The 20,914-nt window shown below is 39.4% G+C and overlaps 3 protein-coding genes across 10 annotated transcripts; 2 read left to right on the top strand and 1 right to left on the bottom strand.

Annotated features, from left to right (window-relative positions):
- The first annotated feature begins 49 nt into the window (after window positions 1-49).
- On the top strand, window positions 50-6,854 carry cfap210 (cilia and flagella associated protein 210). Of its 3 annotated transcripts, none has more exons than XM_008399798.2 (9): window positions 50-2,085; window positions 3,652-3,848; window positions 3,946-4,119; window positions 4,203-4,408; window positions 4,517-4,673; window positions 4,755-4,894; window positions 5,265-5,457; window positions 5,530-5,694; window positions 5,785-6,854. In XM_008399798.2, exons 1-9 carry the CDS (start codon window positions 2,034-2,036, stop codon window positions 6,136-6,138), a joined length of 1,638 nt encoding a protein of 545 aa, XP_008398020.1. In that variant the 5' UTR covers window positions 50-2,033; the 3' UTR covers window positions 6,139-6,854. The 3 variants fall into 3 exon arrangements, with proteins under 3 accessions (XP_008398020.1, XP_017166204.1, XP_008398029.1); XM_008399807.2 differs by lacking the exon at window positions 50-2,085 and adding an exon at window positions 2,093-2,796; XM_017310715.1 differs by having other exon boundaries at window positions 4,517-4,894.
- ppig (peptidylprolyl isomerase G (cyclophilin G)) lies at window positions 6,731-14,091 on the bottom strand. The gene is made up of 13 exons (XM_017310703.1): window positions 13,916-14,091; window positions 13,290-13,363; window positions 12,380-12,454; window positions 12,170-12,277; window positions 10,280-10,324; window positions 10,103-10,190; window positions 9,950-9,979; window positions 9,728-9,867; window positions 9,445-9,618; window positions 9,178-9,361; window positions 8,999-9,089; window positions 8,661-8,800; window positions 6,731-8,271 (listed from the first exon to the last, which is right to left on the bottom strand). The coding sequence occupies exons 2-13, from the start codon at window positions 13,345-13,347 to the stop codon at window positions 7,365-7,367; spliced, it is 2,040 nt and encodes a 679-aa protein (XP_017166192.1). The 5' UTR covers window positions 13,348-13,363; window positions 13,916-14,091; the 3' UTR covers window positions 6,731-7,364.
- On the top strand, window positions 13,431-20,912 carry fastkd1 (FAST kinase domains 1). Of its 6 annotated transcripts, none has more exons than XM_008399759.2 (16): window positions 13,431-13,892; window positions 14,554-14,608; window positions 15,052-15,514; window positions 15,593-15,661; window positions 15,913-16,038; window positions 16,367-16,765; window positions 16,844-16,954; window positions 17,500-17,631; window positions 17,704-18,190; window positions 18,704-18,818; window positions 18,903-19,031; window positions 19,125-19,256; window positions 19,330-19,443; window positions 19,706-19,850; window positions 20,448-20,562; window positions 20,645-20,912. In XM_008399759.2, the coding sequence occupies exons 3-16, from the start codon at window positions 15,180-15,182 to the stop codon at window positions 20,726-20,728; spliced, it is 2,493 nt and encodes an 830-aa protein (XP_008397981.1). In that variant the 5' UTR covers window positions 13,431-13,892; window positions 14,554-14,608; window positions 15,052-15,179; the 3' UTR covers window positions 20,729-20,912. The 6 variants fall into 6 exon arrangements, with proteins under 6 accessions (XP_008397981.1, XP_008397953.1, XP_008397962.1 ...); XM_008399731.2 differs by lacking the exon at window positions 13,431-13,892 and adding an exon at window positions 14,268-14,354 and having other exon boundaries at window positions 15,056-15,514; XM_008399740.2 differs by lacking the exon at window positions 13,431-13,892 and adding an exon at window positions 14,268-14,354.
- Window positions 20,913-20,914: the final 2 nt, after the last annotated feature.

Raw genomic sequence — 20,914 nt, 5'->3', positions numbered from 1 at the left:
CCCTTTTTAACTTGGTCCCGCCTCTCGTGCATCTCCTGTTCTGACGTAACCCCACGTGCACACTGGAAACCAGTTCAGAAAAATCCCACTCAATGAAGATTGTGCTTTCATTGCAAGAACATTGCGTATAGATTTAATTGAACTGCATTCCCATCATATTAATCAAGTTTTATAAAACTCGAGCCATAAGGATCACACAAACAGTAAATATTCGGACAGAAAACAGTTTGAAAAATATTCCAAAAATACAATTGCGCATATATGTAGCTAAAAAATTTTTTTTTTCAGATCTGAATTTTGACCAACATTTTGCCTTCACTTTAATTCATGTTCCCCTATACATTTTTTTGTCTTAAATGTTTAAAAGTCTCAAATAATTTGACTCACTTTGAGGGTTGAAGAACTGGATACCTTGTTTGAAGTCATTGACTTTTACTAGGTCACTCAAAAATCTCTATTGGTTTACAGAAAAACTTTGTTTTAAATTTACTGGTGTGGATCGTAGTATTGTTTTAAATTTACTGGTGTGGATCGTAGTACAGTTTTACTTGAAAAAAATTCATAAAATACATAAAATCATAAAATCTTGCCTTATTTTTCCAGGTCATTTGCATACCCAGAACAGCTCATTAAAATCTCCAACACTGTTACTTTAATAACAAGAGAGACTATTGAGAGACTGACTATTCCATTTTTTTTTATTTGTTTATCTTAAATGAACTGTGAGTTAGGTCACAGGAGTCTTAATTCAATAGATGATGTCTGTCGCCTGACTCATTAGGCAGCACATGACAGCTCCCTTATCCTTTTAGTGTTCTATGCCCATCTGTCTCTGTTTGAACTGCAACTGATAATGTTAGTCATCTGGTGTGAACTGCCTTCTTTTTTTTTTGTCAATAAACAGAGAAAAGCTGACAAGTACTTTGATAGGTAATGTCAACGAAGGCTTTTGCGATGGTGGTAAAATTTTCAACAGTTAGTTCAAAAAGCAGGAACAAAAATACAGAAACGCTTAACTTTAATTTTTTGTAACATTGACTCACATTGACTCAACGTATTTTAATATGTCATACTCAGAAATAATGGACAATACCCCTTGAAAGATTATTATTGCATGACTGTTAACGTAAAGACAGCCACCATCCACAGTGCAGGGGCTTACACTCAGAAAAGGTTTGAAAATGGCTAATGCTTAAAGATCTGTAAAAAGAAACAAACAAAAAAAAAAACTAACAAAAAAGAGTCCGCTGTAAAAACTGTAAATAATCAAGTTGGAACAGTGAGAAGGCAAATACTTTTAATCAAAGATTGTTGAATAACATATATTACAGCATTTGTTGCTAAGATAGTCAGGGTTTATGTGATTATCTGAAGTGAGTACAGCCAAGACATCCACTATTTAATGATCCAAGTTTACTACTGGGATTAGTATTAGTATTATCTATCAATATTAATAAAGTTTGGGTCAAGCTTTCAAACCAAAACTGGTCATTTGAAACTTAGCTTAACTGATTTGGATTTGATATCAATGGAAATGTCCAGTAAACTGAATTGAGATGACCTGTTGGGCTACAGTGCTCCCTGTAAACAAACTGAAAATGTTAACCATGTAGTTCAAAGCATGTTATGCAAGAAATGATCAAAAATGTTTACTTAAATATTTATTGCAAAAATAATAGCACGTTAATTATGTGGATGTTTTAATGGCTTTAGTGTTTAATTATAAAACGTATGGCGTTTTTAGCCGTCACACTTCTGCGGACTGTGATTGGTTCTTCGGTTGCCTAGATACAGTTCAACACAAGCCGTGTCGAAGGGTCACCCGAATATTAAGTTTCACCGTGAACAGCTTTTGATTGGTTGTTTAGGTTGGGACGATCTTTGCGATTGGTTGTTAGTAAGGACATAGCTGAATTTATACCCATTCGGCGATGGTCTTTAGTGTCGGTTATTTGTAACGCGAAAGTAATCCTTAACATTTCAGTTTGGGATTTATGATTTAACGAAGTTTAAACCGACTACAGCAACTAGATATGGCGTCAATGGCTCCGTGCGATGGGAGTCGGAGACCATTCAGTAAAAGCGGTGAGAATTAAATAAAATATCCATGGTTTCAAGTTTAATTGGTGTTGAGCTGTTATATGGTGAAATGTTATGTCTCAATAGACATTATGTTACCCAAATCTAGTGAGCTAAGTCTTATTTACGTTGCAGTTATGTGTCTCAGCAAAGGGAAACCTAAAATCTTCTATTTTTAATGAAATCCTGATTTGTTATTCTGTAAATGTTTGCAGTTATTAGACTTCTAAGGGTACACTAGAACAGTTTATTTATTTACCAATTTGTTTGCTAAAGTAGTACAACTGCATTTATTTTCTACAGTGCCTTTGAACAATACTAACTTTTCAGTTTTTCTGCACATTACATCACATGTTCCAATACATTTGATTTGGATTTTGTTTTTGTTTTTTTTTATAGCAGACAACAAAACCTGAGAATTATGGTTTTGAAGATTTTTTTACAAGTCAAATTCGGTATTTCTATTCACCACCTTTTAATCAGACACCCTTCTATATTGTACTGTGATCTCAAAGTAAATACAGTTGTTTTGTGATGGTTTCAGAGGCTTTTTGGAGTAATTTTGTATATTAAGTTCATCATGAAGACCAAGGGACATACCAGACTGGATAAAGTTTTAGAGAGGTTTAAAACTGATGAGTTAGGTTGAAAAACAACAATTCATCATGTCAATCGACCCATCATTTGCATCATTTCCATCATTTGCTGATGGACAAGGTAAGCATTAAGCAAAGAAAGGACCATGATTACACTGCAGGAATTGCAGAAATACACAGTTCAGAAGGGCAGAACAGCTACTACTAGTTATACACCTCAGGGTTAGGTTATAAAGTAATATTCCATACTTAAAACCTCTCACTTTGTCACCATTCATCTGAAAATGCATAGAGTATGACAGACAGAACTAGGCAAGGAGAGCATTAATCAGAGAAGCAGCGATGCCTTCTATCAGTGGTCCACTGGTCAAAGTGCATGGAAAAGTAAATTACAGGTGAGTCCTGTAAGAAGCCTTGTTAGAGACGGGAAAAGACCTTGAGACTGGTGCCGAGGTCCACCTTCCAGCAGGACGACGACCCTGTAATCATGACCGCACATGATCAACGTCAACAGAAAATACGTCCAATAATGTGTTCAATAATTGTCCAGCATTCTGGGGGCTTTGAAAGGCATTTGTTTTCTTCAAACTTTACAGACAATCACATAAAATGCCAATAGAAAACATCAAGGTTTTTGGTTGTAATGTTACAAAATGTGAAAAGTTTCAAGGGGTTTTTACAAAGCCCTGTATTCGGCATGATGCGTTGTGTTTTTATATTTGCAGCCCTTTGTCTAGTACATTACATTCTGGGTCAATTTGCCCCTTGGAGTAGAGGGTTTAGAAAAGCAAACAAAGGGGGTTACCATGGCAAAGTGCAAACACTCAGAGTAGAAACCTGAGTTGTTCCACTATCCATGATCTGACTTAAAACTGTTTTGCAGTAAAAGACAAAAGATGAAAATTACTAATAAAATGTTAGAAACTGGCTCTGTTTTTCTTTTTTTTTCTGTCATTATTTGCACTTTTTCAACCAGGAAAGAAAGACAAAGTATTCCAGCCTCCAGATCTCAGACAAATCACCATCCTAAGGAAAACTGGCTGGCACAGGATTCAAGATGAAATGAATGGGGTCGATAAAGAAAAGGAGCGTCTTAGAGAGGCAGCCAAACACAGGGAAGCCCTGCACCTGCAGTCAAAGGAAGTTGTTAAGCTGTGGCCTGATACCATTGCTGTAAGACTCAGTGTACAAATCTGACATGGGTGTTGCTGTTTCTTAAAGATCTAAACATGAAATGTGAATTAAACTGTACATCTGCATTTGTTTTCAGGGTAAAAGGCAGAAAAGGCTGGAGGCTAAGAAGATCCGAGAGGAGATGGAGGAGGAAAAGAGGAAAGAAATGGCTGCAGAGGAAGCCAGATACAGGGAAGAAGAGCAAAAAGAGGCCTTGACCAAAGCCAGAACTCAGCTGTATTATCAAAACGACCGGGTGAAAGGATTAAACGTCAGTGCGAGCATCACAGTTCAGCACCGTAGATATTACATCTAATTAGATCTGTGACAAACTCAATGTTGCTACCTCCACAGCGCGCACTCCTGCACACAGAGGTGCTGAAGGAGAGGGAGGCTCAGACAGAGCTCAAGCAAAGGATGAAAAGTGCCGCTAAAGACATGGATAAAAAGTTCCTGGAAATAATGACAACCAGAAACGGAGAAGCCCTGAGGAAAGAGCAGGAAAAGGCTGTGCAAAAGAAGCTTGAGAGACAGACAGTAGCAGAAGACCTGAAGAACCAGTAAGACCAAATCCATCCCTGCAGCCGCACCACTTCCCCTCATGTTTAGTTGGACATCTTAGTATTGAAAAATAAAAAATAAAAATCAGAAATATGTATCATTTTTAGGATAAAGGCCAATGAGTTTGCACGGGAGCAACAGAAGCTGGAAATCAAGAAGGACGCTGAGGAAATCCAGCAACTTCAAGAGCGTCATCAGAGGGAGCAAAGAATGGAGTCGGAGCAGCAAGCAGACCAGAAGAGGAACCTCATGAACGCTCACATGGTCGATCATAAAAGACAAGACTATTCATTCTTTGCGTCCAGATTTTACAGTCTGTTTATGTGTACGTTTTGTGTCCCTCAGGATCATCTCAATAACAGGGCACTAAGAAAAGAGCAAGAGGCGCAAAAGCAGAAGGCTGAACAGGAGCAGATGAAGCTCTTCATTTCAACCAAGGAACAAATGACAAAGCTACGGAAACAAAGAGAGAAAGAGCTATTTAGGTCCTGCAAAACATTAGATACAGTTGGATTTATTTATTACTGAAACGTTTACATATTTTTGCTATTCGATTTAAATAGTTGAACCCACGTATTCATTGCAGAGTGTGATCCGTTTCAAGTCTTTATTTTGATCAATTTAAGTGATTTTGCATCCAATGACAACATATGACCAGTAATACGTAACAGCCATCAGATGGGCTACATAATCATGTGGAAGACTGCTTGAGTAGTTGTGCAGTAGAAAATTACTGATACCAAAATAATTTCTAATGGAAAGTTGAGTGGAAGGAAAAAGTGTGGTGGAAAGATGCACTCGTAGATCATCTGCTTTGATTTTTCATTTGAGTCTTTCTTTTTTTTTTTCCTTCAGTGAAGTTCAGCAGCGCAGAGAGAGGATTTTGAACAAGCTGACAGCCACGCAGCAGGAGCAGGCTACAAACGAGGAGCAGAGGATCGCTAAAGCTCTGGCTGAGTGGGATGCAAGACAGGCGCAGCTGCAGCTGGAGGAGGAGCGGAAGAAGTCCGAGACGTTGAAGTCGATAGCTGCACACAGGGAGCTTTTGGTAATGCAGCATCATTCATAATACTTGACACAACGGTTATAGCAACTTTCTAAATACAAATTGTTTTATCAGAAAAAGGAAAAGGAGCACTTGGATAAAATTGCAGAGCAGGAAACCCGAGATGCTCTGCAGGCAAAGAGAGAAGCCGACGAAATATACGCCAAGAAGCAACAACTGAAGGCCGAGAAAATGAGAGAAGAACAAAGAAAATTGCACGACTTCAATGTCGCACAGACGGTAACAGCTGAAAAACTCTCACCACTACCCGCTTCAGCGTTTTTGATTGTTGACGTCTGAACGTGAAACCTGGCTCTCTCCTAAACGCAGGCAGAAAGAAGCGCCAGACTTCAGCAGATGAGAGTGGAGGAACGAGAGTTCGAAGCGACGAACGCAAAGCTCAGCGCTGAGGAGGAACTCAGGTTTCAGCAGTATTCACAGCACATCATCAAGTCAGCAGCAGAGGCCAAGAGAAATGTGATTCCACTTTACAAAGCCACGAGAGAAGGAGCGGGAGGTGGGCACGGCCCCGTTTTCAGCGGCGTCAGGCCGAGCTACCTCGTCCAGGACAGCACTGGGGCTCAGATGCCCAGATACGTGTCCATCACCACAGAAAGCATCAGAAAGCTTAACGAGGCTGGAGACATTCACGAGGCGAAGAAGAGACTGGGCTTCACCTGGTGACACTTTTTTTTTTTTTTTAAGAGTTTGTCACCTTAAAACTAGAGCTGCAACTATTATTTTAGTGATCAATTATGTTGTTATTCTAGAATCAGATAAAGTGTGTTGATTTGCAATTATCCATCACAGGTCAAACGTCGGTACAGCAGGGCTCACTTCTTTTAGGGTGCACATTTGCTTCATTATATAATTGAATACTGCTTGGTCTCAAACTGAGCCGTTTTCAAACGGAAATCTGGAAAGATTTTAGGCAAAAAGTCTAAATCTGGGATGTTTAGTCTTGAATTTATTAGTTTTCCATTTCCTAATATGGAAAATATTTGCATTAGTAGATTTTTTCCTTTGCATCGGTATTTGAATGTTGTGTCCATTTCTCCAACAAACTGTTAACTTGTCCATTTCCTTGTTCGATATTTAAAGTTTCCCTGACCAGTGTTCAGCAGGTCAACATTGTGCAGATAAGCAGTTTCATCATCAAAGTCATCACCAAGACACAGTCTCAGTCAGGTGACATCTTCAAGTTTAGGTTTTTATTATTGTCATTTTGATTTGAAGTGATGTTTTGGACTCTTACAGTATATAAAAAACAAAGAAACCAAGCTTTATAATTTAATCAGAAGTCCCACATTTTCTTCCAAGAAAGAATATTGTACATTTTTTAAAATTCTAAATAAAGATGACAGAATTACAGTAAAGGTTTGGCAGAGTTAAAAAAAAAAAAAAAAAAAAAGAAACACGTATTTCATCTAAATAAATCAAACAGGATGCAAGATAATAATCTTTTCCAGGTCTTTTGCTTAGTAAAAATGGAGAGAAGTTGCAGTAAAATATTGTTTTTATTTTTAACTAAACAGACTGACAGCAAGGTTTCTGCAAAACTAATATAAAATGAATCAAATCTGTGTGAGCTGTTGTGGTCATGTGAGATTAAAATATTATTGGGTACTTGCTTCTTGTGTTCACATTAAACGTCAGTTCCAGATCATTGTGTTTCTGCCAGCCTTACAGGTTCCTCTAACCAGCTCCATGATTAAAACGACTCTCTTTCAGGTCCAGCTAGAGTTCGCACGAAGCAGCAGTTTGTAGTTACACATTTGAGAAGGTGTTAAGTTAGTTTCTTCCTCTTTATTTGATGTCTGCTCTAGTTTATATAAAACTGGAGATCTGAACAGAGGACTAATTATGTTTATCTGCAGATGGAACTAGCTTGTTAATTAAAAGCAAAGTGATCAGTCGCTGTCGGAGCTGGAACTAGAGCTTGACCGACTTTTCTTGCGATCTCTTCTATCTTTGCCTTTTGTACTATCCGGGCTTCTCTTGTCTCTGGATTTCTTTCTCTTTGAAGAGTCGGGACTTTTTCGGCTCTTCCTTTTTTCTGCTCTATCACTGTCAGAGCTGCTGCTGCTGCTACTGCTGCTGCTACGTCGCCTCCTCCGATTGGTAGAGTCCCTGCTTCTGTCATTTCTTTGAGAAGATCGATCTCTGCTGCGGTCTCTCCTACGGCTTCGGCTCCTGGAGCGCCTGCCTCTGTCTCTGGCCTTACTCCTGTCTGAACTTCTGGAGCGCCTGTCCTTCTCCCTGGATGTTCCTCTTCTCCGTTTCTCCCTCTCCTTACTCCTGCTTCTTTTTCTGGCCCTTTCCTTATCCGTTTTTTCGTCTTTATCTTTGTCTCTGTTTCTGCTGCTGGATCTTTCCTTGCTTGCTGATTTTGCCTTCGTTTTCTCCTGATCCTTTTCTTTACCCTCTTCTTTATGCTTCGTATCAGATTCCTTGCCTTTACTTCTATCTTTACTCTGATCTGCCTCTGAGTCTTTTTCTTTTTTATGTCCTTCTTTGCTCCTTGAGCGCCCTCTTCTGTCACTACTTTTATGCTTATTGGCCTTCTCTCTGCTTTTTGACCTTCTACTCTTTTCTCTGCTTCCACTGCGACTGCGAGACTTTTCTTTTTTCTTCGCTTTGTGCTTGCTGTGATGCTCATCCTTCTCTGCAGTACTACCTTCTTTGCTTTTAGACCTGTGAGACCGAGTTTTCTTTTCCTTTTTGCCCTCGGCCGTGTGTTCATCTTTTGTGTTGGATGTCCTTCTCTCTCGTTTTGGAGCGTTAGCTTCTTCATCTTTAGCATCAATCAAGTCACTTCTGTAATAAACAAATAGAAAACAATAAGTGAGGTAATGGACAACTACTCTTAGGTAACAATTTGATATGTAACCCAAAATTACATCTTAAGTTTTTAGAAAGATTTCTGAATAATATTGTCCATTCCTGATTGGTCTGAAAATATTGAATAGCCAAGATGATCTTAGCTCATCAATATTGTTAATTTTACCTATGAAGGAAATGTGTTGATTGTACACGTCAAATAAACAAAATGTATCTAGTTTGTTTCAATTCATAAAATACATACCTTTTAATGATGAAATCTTTTATTAAAATTGGAATTCAGTACGTTAAAAGCTATAGCTGTCCCTGCAACCTTGCACCACCTTTGTGAAACTCCACCTGTTCATAAAGTGAACCGTTCTTACTTGTCCCCCTTAATCCATCGCTCTCTGGTGACTGCCCTCATCCTCTGACGCTGCATTTCCTGGCGCCAGTGTGGAGGAGTTTCGCTACGCCGGTATCGATCTCTAGATCTTGAACGAGAACGTGATGGAGTTCGGTACCTCTGTTGGGAGAAATAAAATGAAGATTTTTATTGTCATTAAACTGGAACTGCTTATGAGCCAAGTATATACAATTTAAATGTTAAAAAAAATAATACAAAAAGTACAAGGAAATCTGAATAATGATGCATTATAATTAAAATCAAAGAAATGATTTTACAGAAAGCAGAAATGTTTTAGCTGCGCTCTTCGCATCTTACCCTCGGTCCCCTCCCTTTTATCTTCCTTCCTGATCGAGTGGTAACCTGAAATCGCCTCTGATATGGTGACTGAGAATTATATAAGCCAGCGCTGCAAATGAAGAAAAACAAGATGGTCTAGCAAACACAGTACCATTACTTCAGGTTTTCCTTTCTTGCTCAGCTTATGGAACACTAACTTCTGTCTGGATCTGTCCTCTTTTTTCCTCGGGTCCTTTTCGTCCTCCTTGTTTGGATTCTCGGCTGGTGGAGGACTTCTCCTCATGAGGAACCGGTTCTCTGGGATGGGAGGGATTTCTTCAGGCCGTACAGTGGAGGTCACCTCGTCTTCTTGTTCTTTCTCTTCAGCAGTTTCCTCAACAGACCTAGAAAAAGAAAAATCCTGTTTCAGAAAATGCTTTTTTAAAATCAACATTAAAGTCAGAAGTCATGCAAAAATATGATGTACTTTTTCTTTTCCTTCTTTTGCTTCTTTTTTAGCTTTTTCTCCTTCTTTCGCTTCTTGGATTCTTTTTCAGATTCTTCTGAACCCGAGGAAGAATCCGAGGAGCTTTCAGAATCAGATGAGCCACCGCTGGAGCTGGACGAGGCTTTCTCTCTCTTTTTATCGGCTTTCTTTCCTTAAAAAGAAAAAAAAAAAAGAGAAAAAATACCCCAAAAAACCCCATCAAAATCAGTTTTAGGACGTTTATACCAGTTTTTTATGAAAACCCAGCGATCCAAACAAACCCTTTGATTTCGGGATGAGCTCTCCGCAGTTCAGAATTTTCACTTCAGCGTACGGGCGGCTGTTAGGATCCGTTTTCTGGTTCTCCATTGTTTGAACGACTTCTTGGCCAGAAATGACATGGCCAAAAACCACATGGACACTAAAAACAGACGAGCCAAGTCAAATTTTATGACGATAGCACAATCAGTTTGTGTTTAGAAATAAAATCAAGTGCTTCTTACCCATCCAAATGAGGTGCGGGTTTTGTTGTTCTGAAGAGTCAGAGCCGGTCAGTGAAGAGAAACGCCAATGAATGTGTAAACTTGTTCGATAAGTACTACCAAAAAATAAAACTGACATTATTTATATATATAAAAAAATAAAAAGCCACTTACATGAAAAACTGTGACCCATTTGTATCTTTGCCCCGATTGGCCATAGACAGCAGATAATCTTTGTTGTGTTTAACAGCAAAGCTTTCGTCTAGAGGGGAAAGGAGAGGATTGTTCGGCCATCTTGAAGCCAACAGTGCGTTTGATAACATCTCACAGCTCTGATGGTGGCTTCTTTACCTTCAAAAAAGCCTCCATAGATGGATTCACCTCCTCTTCCATTTCCTGTGGTGAAGAAAAATAAAGTACAATCAGATGCTAGTTGCTCACAATTCATTAGAAAATATGTTTTTCTTATGTTCTGAAATAAAGGTATATTTTACCACTTATTTTTACCCTGGTTATTTCTTCTCTGAGACCATTTATGTATACCAATGTTCACTGAAATAAGCAACAATTTTAATTCAAAATCCCTTCTTGGTGCTAAATTATTGACAAAGTAGACATATGAGCTCAATAAGAAAGAATAGGGTTAATTGCGTTAATGTGCTAAAATCTATGTAATTAATTAATCAATCGACACCAACGTTTTCTTAAGTCCCATTCCTAGATGTTATTATTGTTCTGTAGAGAACAGAGAAAAAGAAATATTTCCAGAACCAAATTACATTTTTCCATACTTTTCCAGACCAGGAAATTTAGATACTATTCCAGTCTTTGTAAGCATGTGTATTTACAAAGTTGTTTCCACAAATTAACTCAGGGTAATAATTAGAGGTGTGCCGATCGATCGGCCACCGATCATAATCGGCCGATTGCCGTGAAAAAGTGTATGATCGGTGATCACGGTCTCTTGTTGCCGATCACACAAACCGATCACCTGCATCTCATTTCGCAGCCTGCCTGTGAAGCTGGTCTCCTCTTTCCTTCACACTGCGCAAACGCGCAGAAACAAACCCTAAGTGATGTGGAACTATAACGCACTGAGTGAATGGGGACGTTTGCATGTTGCGGCGGAAAATTGAAGCACGTCAAAATGCATCAACACAACGAATCTAATATGGCATMAAATCATTGCCATACTTGACRGAGTTTGGCTACATCGAGGCTCACTGCAGTAAAAAAGATATGGAGGATCAGATAGCAGGTAAAGCAGCGCACAGCTACAAACACTCACCTGGATTATTAGCATGATGGTCAGAAAGCTAAACAAATAACCCGCAAAATTATTTAAGTCTTCGAGCTGCCATGTAAGACGCAGGTTCTGCTCTCGCTGTTGAACCGCTGCTAYGCGCTACAGGTAGCAATATTTCACAGACGGAGCGCCGCTTCTGCTCCACCTGGTAGTGACTCTCAAACTGAACCTCTGTTTAAAGCTGCAGCATCTAACTTAAAAAAATACATTTTACATACGTATTAAAACTTTCGCTGTCCTAACATGAGACAGATAATCAATCTCCTCTGCCTCCTCCCTTTTCTGCATAATTACTCCGCTCAGTCAGAAACAGCCAATCAGAACTAGCAGTAATCAACTAGCCGCCATGCTATCAGGAAGTTTTCATTCAGTAACTCTGGATTGTTTATTGTAATGGATCCTGTATTTGCCTTTGAATGTTAAGTTTTATACTTGAATTTTTTGGCAACGTTGAGAGGTTTTATTTTGACTCTTTGCATTATTTAATCTCTTCAGACCCTTTATATGTTTTCAGTCTGTTAAAGATAGTATAGCTATCGAGCAGTATAATTTGCACAATGGCCTTTTTTTCTTGGAAAAAGTTATTAAAAACAAATTGTTGTCTAAATTAAGGTGAATTCATGGTTCCTTTTTCCACATAATTAACCGGTAGTGCTTTTGATTAAAAAAAATAATAATTATGTGATCGGTATCGGTGATCGGCCCTCATGGGTGATCGGAATTGGTATCGGCAGGAAAAAACCTGATCGGCACATCTCTAGTAATAATGAATTGGTTTTATTTATTCTATTTTACATGTTAATGTAAAAATTAACAGTTTTACATAAAGTGCAGTGACAGGAAGAAAACTGTCAGTATGGGTCTATGTTGACATTATACATGAAGCTCAAACCATTCTGCACCAAGTATTAAACTCACAGCCTTTTATATCTCACCTTCGCTGAAGTCTCCTCCTTGAATCATGAAGTCTTTCACAATGCGATGGAAAAGGCATCCTTTGTAGTGCAGGGGCTTCTGAGTTCCTTTGCCCATGCCTTTCTCGCCTAAATGAAATAACAGTCCATTGTCATAACTGATCTGTAACATGAAGATGATCAATTCGTAGAAAGAAGAAGAAAAAAAAAAGAATGTGGAGAAGTCTTCACCTGTGCAGAGGCATCTGAAGTTTTCACAGGTTTTGGGGCAGATGTCTGAAAATAACTCCACCACTATTCTGCCAACTGTGGAGAAGAATCAATAAGTTAGAAGTGAGTCAGGATTGAATACCTAGCTTTCACTGTTTTTGGGAGACATATTTAATAAAAATAGTTTAGACCAATTGTAAAGTTTTAATAATTTGAAGTTTTAAATATTGAAAAAAAAAATCTGATTTTTCTCCCAGTCAATCCACCAACAACAACCATGTTTTGGACTCATTAAACATAAAGCCTAATGAACAGTAGGTGGAAAAGTAAAGTTACAGGGAGCAGAAGTAAAAGTAAAGGACTTCTGATCATTCAAGGACTGATGATAATTCAACAGTCCAGAGCAGCAGAGAGTGTGTAAAATAGGTGAAGAAGTGTGTGCAAGCAGGTTGGAGTGGGTGACGAAAAGTGGTTGGAGTGATGAAAGGGTATCGGCAAGAATGAAAGGAGAGTTGTACAAGACAGCAGCGAGACCAGTGATGATGTATGGTTTAGAATCAGAGCCAATGGGGAAGAAGACAGGAGGCTGAACTGGAGGTTGCAAAGTTAAAGATCTTGAGGTTGTATGACAAGGATGGACAGAATCGGACAGTACATCAGAGAGACAGCAACCTTCAGATGTTTTGGAGATAAAGATGGACAAAAGGATACCGAGTTTGGAACCACAAGGCAGGTGGGTGAGAGGAAGACCAAACAGGAGATTAAGAAAACATGAGGTTAGATGTAGTGTGGGTGGAGGATGCAGAGGATATGAATAAATGGAGAAGGGAAAAGGTTGAAGATGTATCTTTCCATGTAAAAGGACAATCGTGTAATTCCAACACCTAATGTTTATTTAAAAATAAAAAAATACCTTCTACATTCCTCTCACCTAGAACATTACTGATCCCGACGTCAAAGAAGCAGCGAGGTCGAACCTTGATCCCCATAGTTTCTCCCAAACACCTGCAGTTGAACCAAACAAATGAAATTACAAGATGAGCTTAAATTTATGTCTGAGCTCTTTATATTAAACGCAGAGAGAACGCACGCCAATTCCTTAAAATTTCGCAAAAAAAACAAACAAACAAAAAAAAAACTATTGAGTGCTGAAAGCCTACGCTGTAACATATGGATTAAGATATAATTTTTTGAAACATTTGAAATTAAATCGTTTCTACATCTCTTTATGACTAGCTGGTTAGCTTTAGCAACATAGCGCTTTGGATCTTTAGAAATGTTGGAGCAGTTTCGTGGATACTTGAATAGAGAGATTGAATATTCCATTAATTTCCGTTTATCTACTGGTTAGGTCTGCGGAGTGCATAGCAGAATCACACTGACACACGATCTCCCATGTAGGCCCCGTTGTTAGCATTAGCCAAAAAAAAAACTCGCCTAATGTCTGCAGCAGCCATACACGCACACAGAAGAGGTTTGACAACTTCATGGGAGCTTTTCGGTTTCACTACTTCAGAAAAACAGACAAGTATAGGTAGATAATGTAACAATACTTAACCTGGAAAAACTAAAATTTCAGTCCATACAGCGAGAAGTTCTTACAAGCGACGAAAAGCGTATTTTCATTCAGAGTTGAGCTCACTGTTTTCTAAAGATGGCGCGGCAGGAACGTCAACTGGTGTCTGCCTAGAGTGGCGAGCCAGAGAACGCTTGGGGGAATAGTATGCCCTGAAATTTGCCTAACAGGAAAAATATTCCCAACGAAGCAAAACCGTTCTCTCAAAATAAAGCGTACAAACCTTTTACAAGCATCACATTGTCTGATTTACGTTATTAGAACCACGAGGCAAGAGCTACGAAAGCAACTTAATTAAGCATTTGAACAATGGTTACCACCAAGTACAAGCACTTGTGCCTGAAAGCTAAATATCAGGGGGAAAATAAACCACTTAGTGCATGACCTGCCACGGAAGTAAAACTTCTCAACACATGCTATGTAATTTTGACTTTGAGGCATTTTAATGACTGTTTCATTTATGTCACAAAGATAATGCCGTTTTTTTTCTATAAATCTAGAAAAGCAAAAGATAAATTACACTTATGCAAATATGGAGGTTATTTAAGGCGATGTACGTGTACCCACGTGAGGATCCGGTCTGTAATCTGAATTTAAACTCGTGTTTTCTGACTTAAAGGAACTGTTTATTCAACTCTTCTGACAGATACGATGAGCATGTCCGACTGAACTGTGTAAGTATTTGCATGTAACAATTAGTCATTGACCTTAAGCAAAACTAAGTTCATTTTTAGCAAGTATGAAAATGACTGATCTAGCACTGTTTATGTATTGCAATTGAAACATGTAATAAATTATTCTGTGTGTCTAATTTAATTGATAAACTAAGACCTGAACCCCATCTTAAACACGTACTCAGTTAAGCTACATTTGTTATGTACTTGTTCAATAAAGTTAAGCATATTTTGGACACAAATCCATTAATATGCATTGATACAAAACTATGAAAACAGCCAGCTTCTTAAAATCCCTAGTATGGTGTTGGGTAATATTTTAATGCTCTGAGAAACTGAATTTTGAGTTCCACGTAGTTGTTAGCCAAAATAATCAAAATGAACAATAAACCTTGCAACTTTCAATGTATTTCCTGCCTTTTTCCTTTGCTTTATTATACAAGACAGGTCTCTGAAGGAACATCATCTCACCACTCATGCGCCGTTTTGTGATCGGCTGAACTTGCCTCCTCTCCGCTGCACTGCAATGAAGACCTCAGCGCAGACCTAGCACACACCCAGGTGTGTAACCATGTTCAGACTGCAGTGTGTGAGGCCCTGCCTCAGAAGACTCCTCCATCACGGTGTGGGGAGTAGAGACCATGTCCTGGAGGGGCTGCAGATTTGCTCCGCTGACGACCAGGTGCTTGATGTGGTGGGGAAGAACAGAACCAAGCTGACTGTGGAACATGTGAGCTGTGCTGTGAGGATGCTGTGGGATTTCCAGAAGGAGAGACCTGAACTGCTCAGGACTGTCCACCTCATCAAGTGCCACCCGCAGTTCCTGACCCTCCGGGTTTTGGCGGAGAATAAAATTTCTCTGATGGATGACTTAACACTGGTCGACATGCTTTATGTGTTCCTCAGGTATATAGACTCTTTGCTTAATGACTATTCATTGAAATTCCAGTATTACAATATTACCTACTGCTCTCTCTTTTGCAGGTTGAGTGTGGAACCACATGACAGCCTTGTGCAACAGATGGTTTCAGAAGCTTGGCGAAGAGTAGACGGGTATATTTTAAATACATTTATATTGGTTTCTTTTGAGTTACAAAGCTGATTAGATAAAGCTGTCAATAAAATACACAGATGGCTCCCAAGTGGAATGTGAAACTGGTTGTCATAGCCACCACCCCCCAAAAAGAGCAAATTCAGAGTTATTAAATTCAGCACAAGCATTTAAATCAAATGAAAGTCACTGAAACCTTAAACATTCGGTTACTTTGCCGTTTGTTTGTAACACATTGTGTTTTTTTCTGTAGACTTCCTATGTCATCTCTGTCGAAGTTTGCAGTGATTTTACATGATCAGGGCCTCCATAGCAGTCCTCTGATGGGTCACATCACCAACATTTTGGACCAGAGGTTATCATCCATAGACAATGCCAGGTCAGTCATGGTGTTGGTGTTCATTTACTTCATATTTAACGAGGGGAAAAAAACAAGTAAGGGAGATTTAAGACAAAATCATGCAACACTTTTCAGGTTTTTATTTGTAAAGGAGAAAATTAAACCTAGATGTATTTTTTTTCTCACTTCACAACTATCCACTAACTTTGTGTTTGCCTCTTGCTTAAAATCCCAATATAATAAGTTAACATTTGTGTTTGCAACACGACAGGACATGGAAAATGTAAGGATGTATGGATGCTTTTTCGAGACACAATTGCTCGAGCAATCTCATGTTGCGCACACTTGGTGACATTCGTCTCTCCAGGGTCCTGGCGGCTCTGATGGTCAGCGTGTCGAGCCTCGTGTCCGCGCGGCTGCGGGACGCTCTAATCAGCAGGGCTGAATGTCTGCTGGACACAAACAATCCCCTGAATTACAACACTCCAAGAAGGATGGTGCAGTTTCTACGCAGCGTCAAGTACACTCACCGACCCCTGTTGGAGAAGTGCAATGAGATTTTCTTGCGCAACATTGCTAGACTGGACGCTGAGAACCTCAGCATCATCTTAGGTCTATATCAGTCCCTTCAGTTCAACAACTGTTACTTCAGGCTGGCAGCTAAAGAAAGGCTGATTGAGCTGATCGACACAAGCACAGACCCTTACACCTTCTCTAAACTTTTTGCCACTCTGGCACCAATTAGCAGCGCAGAGATCAGAGAAAGGTTGGTAATGCTGAGTGGAAGTTATCCATTCATCCTGTTTGATGTTTTTGCTACACTATGTTGTGTACTTCCTCTCAGGTTGGAGAACACCACCTTCCTGCTGGCAGATGAGTTCAGCGCTCAGCAAGCTTTGGCCGTCGTTGAAGCCCTGGAGGAGAGTCAGAGCAGAAACCTTAGTTTACTGAACAAGTGAGTTTATTTCCTCAAAAAAAAAAAACAGCAAAATCAGTGGCCTTGCCTTGTTTGTGTGACTTCTCAGCATGTTTAACATTTGTTTAAACTCCTTTGATGAAACAAGTTTTTCTAGATGCAGCGTGTTTTAGAGCTGATTCCACGCCTGGAAGCAGAATATCTGAATGTTTGTTTTTTTCTTTTCCCTTTGCTCCATCAGCAGCAGCAATATTTGTGATGGTTTCACATTTTAAATATGTATTTTGATTTTGCATTACTTAAGAGTATATATTTTTTAATTAAGATATTCAGAATGAGAAGGGAGACAGTCATTACTTAATCGTTTACTCTGAAAAACTCATAGAAATTCTTTTCTTTTATTACAACCTGAGATTCTTTATTGAGATCTCTGTATCCTCCAGAAATCCTCCATGGAAGCTGCTCTCCCCATCAATTCTTCCTAAATAACCCGTTTCCTAATTAAACATATGAATGAATTAATGTCCTTTTTTGATTAATGGTATTTTTTTTATTTTTTTTATCGTTTCTGTATTATTTCCCAGAATTACATCAGTGATCCAGAAGAAGCTCCATGTCTACAGATCAGTGGAGGTGGCCCGGATCACCCAGGCCCTGTTCCTGTTGCATTATCAGAACCCAGAACTCTTTGCTGCCCTCAGAACCATTTTGGTCAGGTTAGTGTTTATTGACTTACTTTTAAGCATTCCAGTTTCAGAAGTGCGCTGACAGGCGTTTTTCTGTCGCAGCTTTTTGCAGCGTAGCTTCTACCCCTTTGAGGTGACCATGCTGACCAGGGTGCTCGCCATGCTGCCCAGCCCACGGCTCGACGAGGGCGTGGCCCAGCACGTGAACAACGTGATAGCGCAGTGCAACCTCAGCGAGCTCAACACCATCTCCTTTGCCGTTGCCAAGTGGATACGGACTGATCCGTCGTACCGACACAACACCCACAGCAAGTACGTCCGCCTGCTGCAGCGGCTGAGCCAATGCGGCCGCGAGAGGCTGCAGACGGCCGACCAGCTGGACCTGGTGCTGGACGAGATCAAGTTCGCCCCAGGAGAGTGGTTCGAGGAGATGCTGCTGGAAGAGACGTTCGTCACGCTGAACCGGATGATCGATCAGATCAACCCGAGCAACATTGCTGACTTGGCCTTCTTCCTGACCAGAACCAATCGACTTAATCCTCCTCTGATGGAGAGAATCGCCAGTGTGGCCATAGAACACATTGACGAGGTACCGGAGGACACAGCCTAACATTTAATCCTGAATTACTAGTGTCTGCATTAATTAGGCCTGGAACTAACAGTTATTTTACTGATAGATTATTGTATCAATTAGTCAGTTCATCGCATGGAAAAAAAAAAAATTGGGACATTTTGCAGGTTTTTTATTTAACCACTTAAGCCTATTTTTTTATGCAATATAAGAAATGCATTAAAATATGCAAATAAAGAAATAATTAAATAAATTTTTTTAAATAAGAAAATAAACACACTAGGTCATTTGTAAAACATACTTAAAGAACAATTTCTTTTTTTTATCCTAAATTCAAAATGCATGTATTTTTTGTACAGTATGGCTTACATACTGCTCTGACTATGTTGTTCTTTCAGCAAATGGCCTTTTTTTTGAGTCTATATATTCCAGTTAACTATTAGTTGATTACGTAATTAGTTGACAGTTATTCCAATAATTGATTCATCTGATTGTTCCAGCCCTAATATATCTTTTTCTTTTCTCAATAAGATTCACTTCTCAGCCACATACCCCACTCTTCTACCGTTTTCTGTCCTGAATTATGAGCCTGCTCACGCAGATGAGCTTTATGATGCTTGTATTAAGCGCTTCACTCCTCACATTAGTAAGTAAAATGTCCCAGCACCGATTTCTACTCTTTGATTCTAACTCTATATACACTCATAATATTTTACTTATGTTGTTTTAGGCTGCTTTGACCCTCATCTGCTTGTCCTCCTGGCATATTGCTTGGCTCTGGCTGACCATTTTCCTGAAGAACTAATCAGAGAAATCTTCAGCATTGATTTTCTTGGAAAACTGGACTGCCAGCTGGAAAGTACGATCAGAGGCCCCCTTCCGCATGTCCAGCATGAAAAGTAAGTAAAGTCTTTGTCCAGCGGGGTGAAATGAAGTGTTTATGTTCCTACAGGCCTGCATGATTCCCTCAAGATGAGGACGAAACAGCGCCTCATGGAGCTCAATCGGGCTGTGTGTCTGGAATGTCCGGAGTTTCAGGTGCCGTGGTTTCACGAGCGCTACTGCCAGCATCTGCAAAAGAAAGGTGAGCGATCTATGCCTGTTTTCCTGTTTCCTTTTGAAATATATTAAGCATTTCCTGTGTAAATGTGTTTTAGTGAATGGCTCTGTCAGTCCAGTGCAGCAGCAGATCCACACAATGTTGGGCGAGGTTCTTGGTGGAATTAACTTTGTCCGAGCAGCCGTCGTCACACCGTATTTCTACACCATAGGTGAGTATAGCAGCAATATCGTCCTTATTCCCCCTCACCGATAAACAGAAAAGCAGCACATACAATATTCCTACCCCTCAAACTTTTTCGTACTACAAACTGAAGTATTGTAGTGGGATATTATCCAGTATTAGCGCTTTGTGAGCGTTGGAAGCGAGATTGATGTGTAAATTGAAGTCTGTTTGTGTGACAACGGTTCTTGAAGGGGTGAGAGGTTTGCTTTTATTCTGGGGTGTGTGAATTTTATTCTTTGTCATTTCAGATTTCGAATGTAAACTAGACAAACACTTGAAGCCGTTGCCTTACTCTGGGACGAGCACGTTGCAGATCTCGGAGAGAGGAAAGGTTCTGTGGGACTCAAATTCACTGGAAAACGCCCGAGATGAGCTTCCAGCAGGAGCTCATCGGTGAGGATACACACTTTGTGTGCATTTGGTGTGTTTTTGTACTTTGTCATAACAAATAAAAACAAAATATACACCAAAGCCTTCATTTGCAACAATATTGACACTAAACGACTGAAGCAGAAGCTTCCATGAACAGAAGGACTGCTTTAAACGTCTCCGCTGCGTTCCCCCTAACCTGTCATTATATTTTCTAATTTTATCGTAAAGGTCTTCACAGAACAGCTGGATTTGGTCTGTGATTAAATTACACACAGATGAACTCTGAAGGCAAATGCTTACTCTAAATTTTATTTGGTGATGTCAGAATAAAAGGGGGCTAAAGACAAAGGCATATCTCACGTATTTGTTGAAAAAAATGAAAACAATGAATCATTTTTCTTCCATTTCACAATTGTGTTGACATGTCACATAAATTCCAAATAAAATACATTAAAGTATATGGCTGTAACTTTTTCAAAAGCTCTGTATTTTGGTGTTGTAATGACTGGACGTTTACTTCATTTTCTAAAGATTACCCACAGAATACAGCCTGAAAAAAACTATTAAAAATGAGATAAAGCCACCGATTCATTTAGTTTTTTTGTTTTTTTTTCATAGCGTCGCTATTGACTTCATGGATTCCAAGTTTTTCTGCAAAAACACTCATCATATGAAAGGTGAAGCCTTAATGAGAAAGAGACACCTTGAGATTCTGGGATATCGTGTTGTTCAGGTAAGAACATTAGCCAGTGCGGTTTAGAAATGATCGTCCTACAAACATGAAAGTGTGTGCTTGTGTGCTTTTTCCCTCCCAGATTCCTCACTTTGAATGGAACTCCATGGAGCTTTCTACACCCCATGCATGGAAGAGGTATCTCAGAAAGAAAATCTTGGGATAAATTTCTTCCTGAAGCCTTATTTATGTGACAGTGACACTTAACAACAGCTTTTGTAAAGGTCGGAGCAGATTTTAAGTAAATGTGTCTAGCTGGCATGAATCTACCTCATTCATGTTGAGTGACAGTGAATTATGTGCTTTTGTATTATTAACTCTAAAAAAATAAAATGGGAAGTGATACCTAGTG

The sequence above is a fragment of the Poecilia reticulata genome, linkage group LG2, assembly GCF_000633615.1.
Source record: "Poecilia reticulata strain Guanapo linkage group LG2, Guppy_female_1.0+MT, whole genome shotgun sequence".
Taxonomy (NCBI): Eukaryota; Metazoa; Chordata; class Actinopteri; order Cyprinodontiformes; family Poeciliidae; genus Poecilia; species Poecilia reticulata.
The sequence above is the reverse complement of the archived record's forward strand: the minus strand, read 5'-3'. Positions and strand labels throughout refer to the sequence as shown.

Bases quoted from the DNA above. Each gene is read 5' to 3' on its own strand.
- cfap210 (XM_017310715.1), top strand. From the start codon at position 2,034: ATGGCGTCAATGGCTCCGTGCGATGGGAGTCGGAGACCATTCAGTAAA. The intron at 2,086-3,651 runs GTGAGAATTAAA...TTTTTCAACCAG, and splicing joins GAGACCATTCAGTAAAAGCG to GAAAGAAAGACAAAGTATTC. The intron at 4,409-4,516 runs GTAAGACCAAAT...TATCATTTTTAG, and splicing joins GCAGAAGACCTGAAGAACCA to GATAAAGGCCAATGAGTTTG.
- ppig (XM_017310703.1), bottom strand. From the start codon at position 13,347: ATGGGGATCAAGGTTCGACCTCGCTGCTTCTTTGACGTCGGGATCAGT. The intron at 9,980-10,102 runs GTAAGTGGCTTT...CTGACTCTTCAG, and splicing joins AATGGGTCACAGTTTTTCAT to AACAACAAAACCCGCACCTC. The intron at 9,619-9,727 runs GTTTGTTTGGAT...TTTCTTTTTAAG, and splicing joins GCTCATCCCGAAATCAAAGG to GAAAGAAAGCCGATAAAAAG.
- fastkd1 (XM_008399759.2), top strand. From the start codon at position 15,180: ATGTTCAGACTGCAGTGTGTGAGGCCCTGCCTCAGAAGACTCCTCCAT. The intron at 17,632-17,703 runs GTTAGTGTTTAT...TTTCTGTCGCAG, and splicing joins CTCAGAACCATTTTGGTCAG to CTTTTTGCAGCGTAGCTTCT. The intron at 18,191-18,703 runs GTACCGGAGGAC...TTTCTCAATAAG, and splicing joins CCATAGAACACATTGACGAG to ATTCACTTCTCAGCCACATA.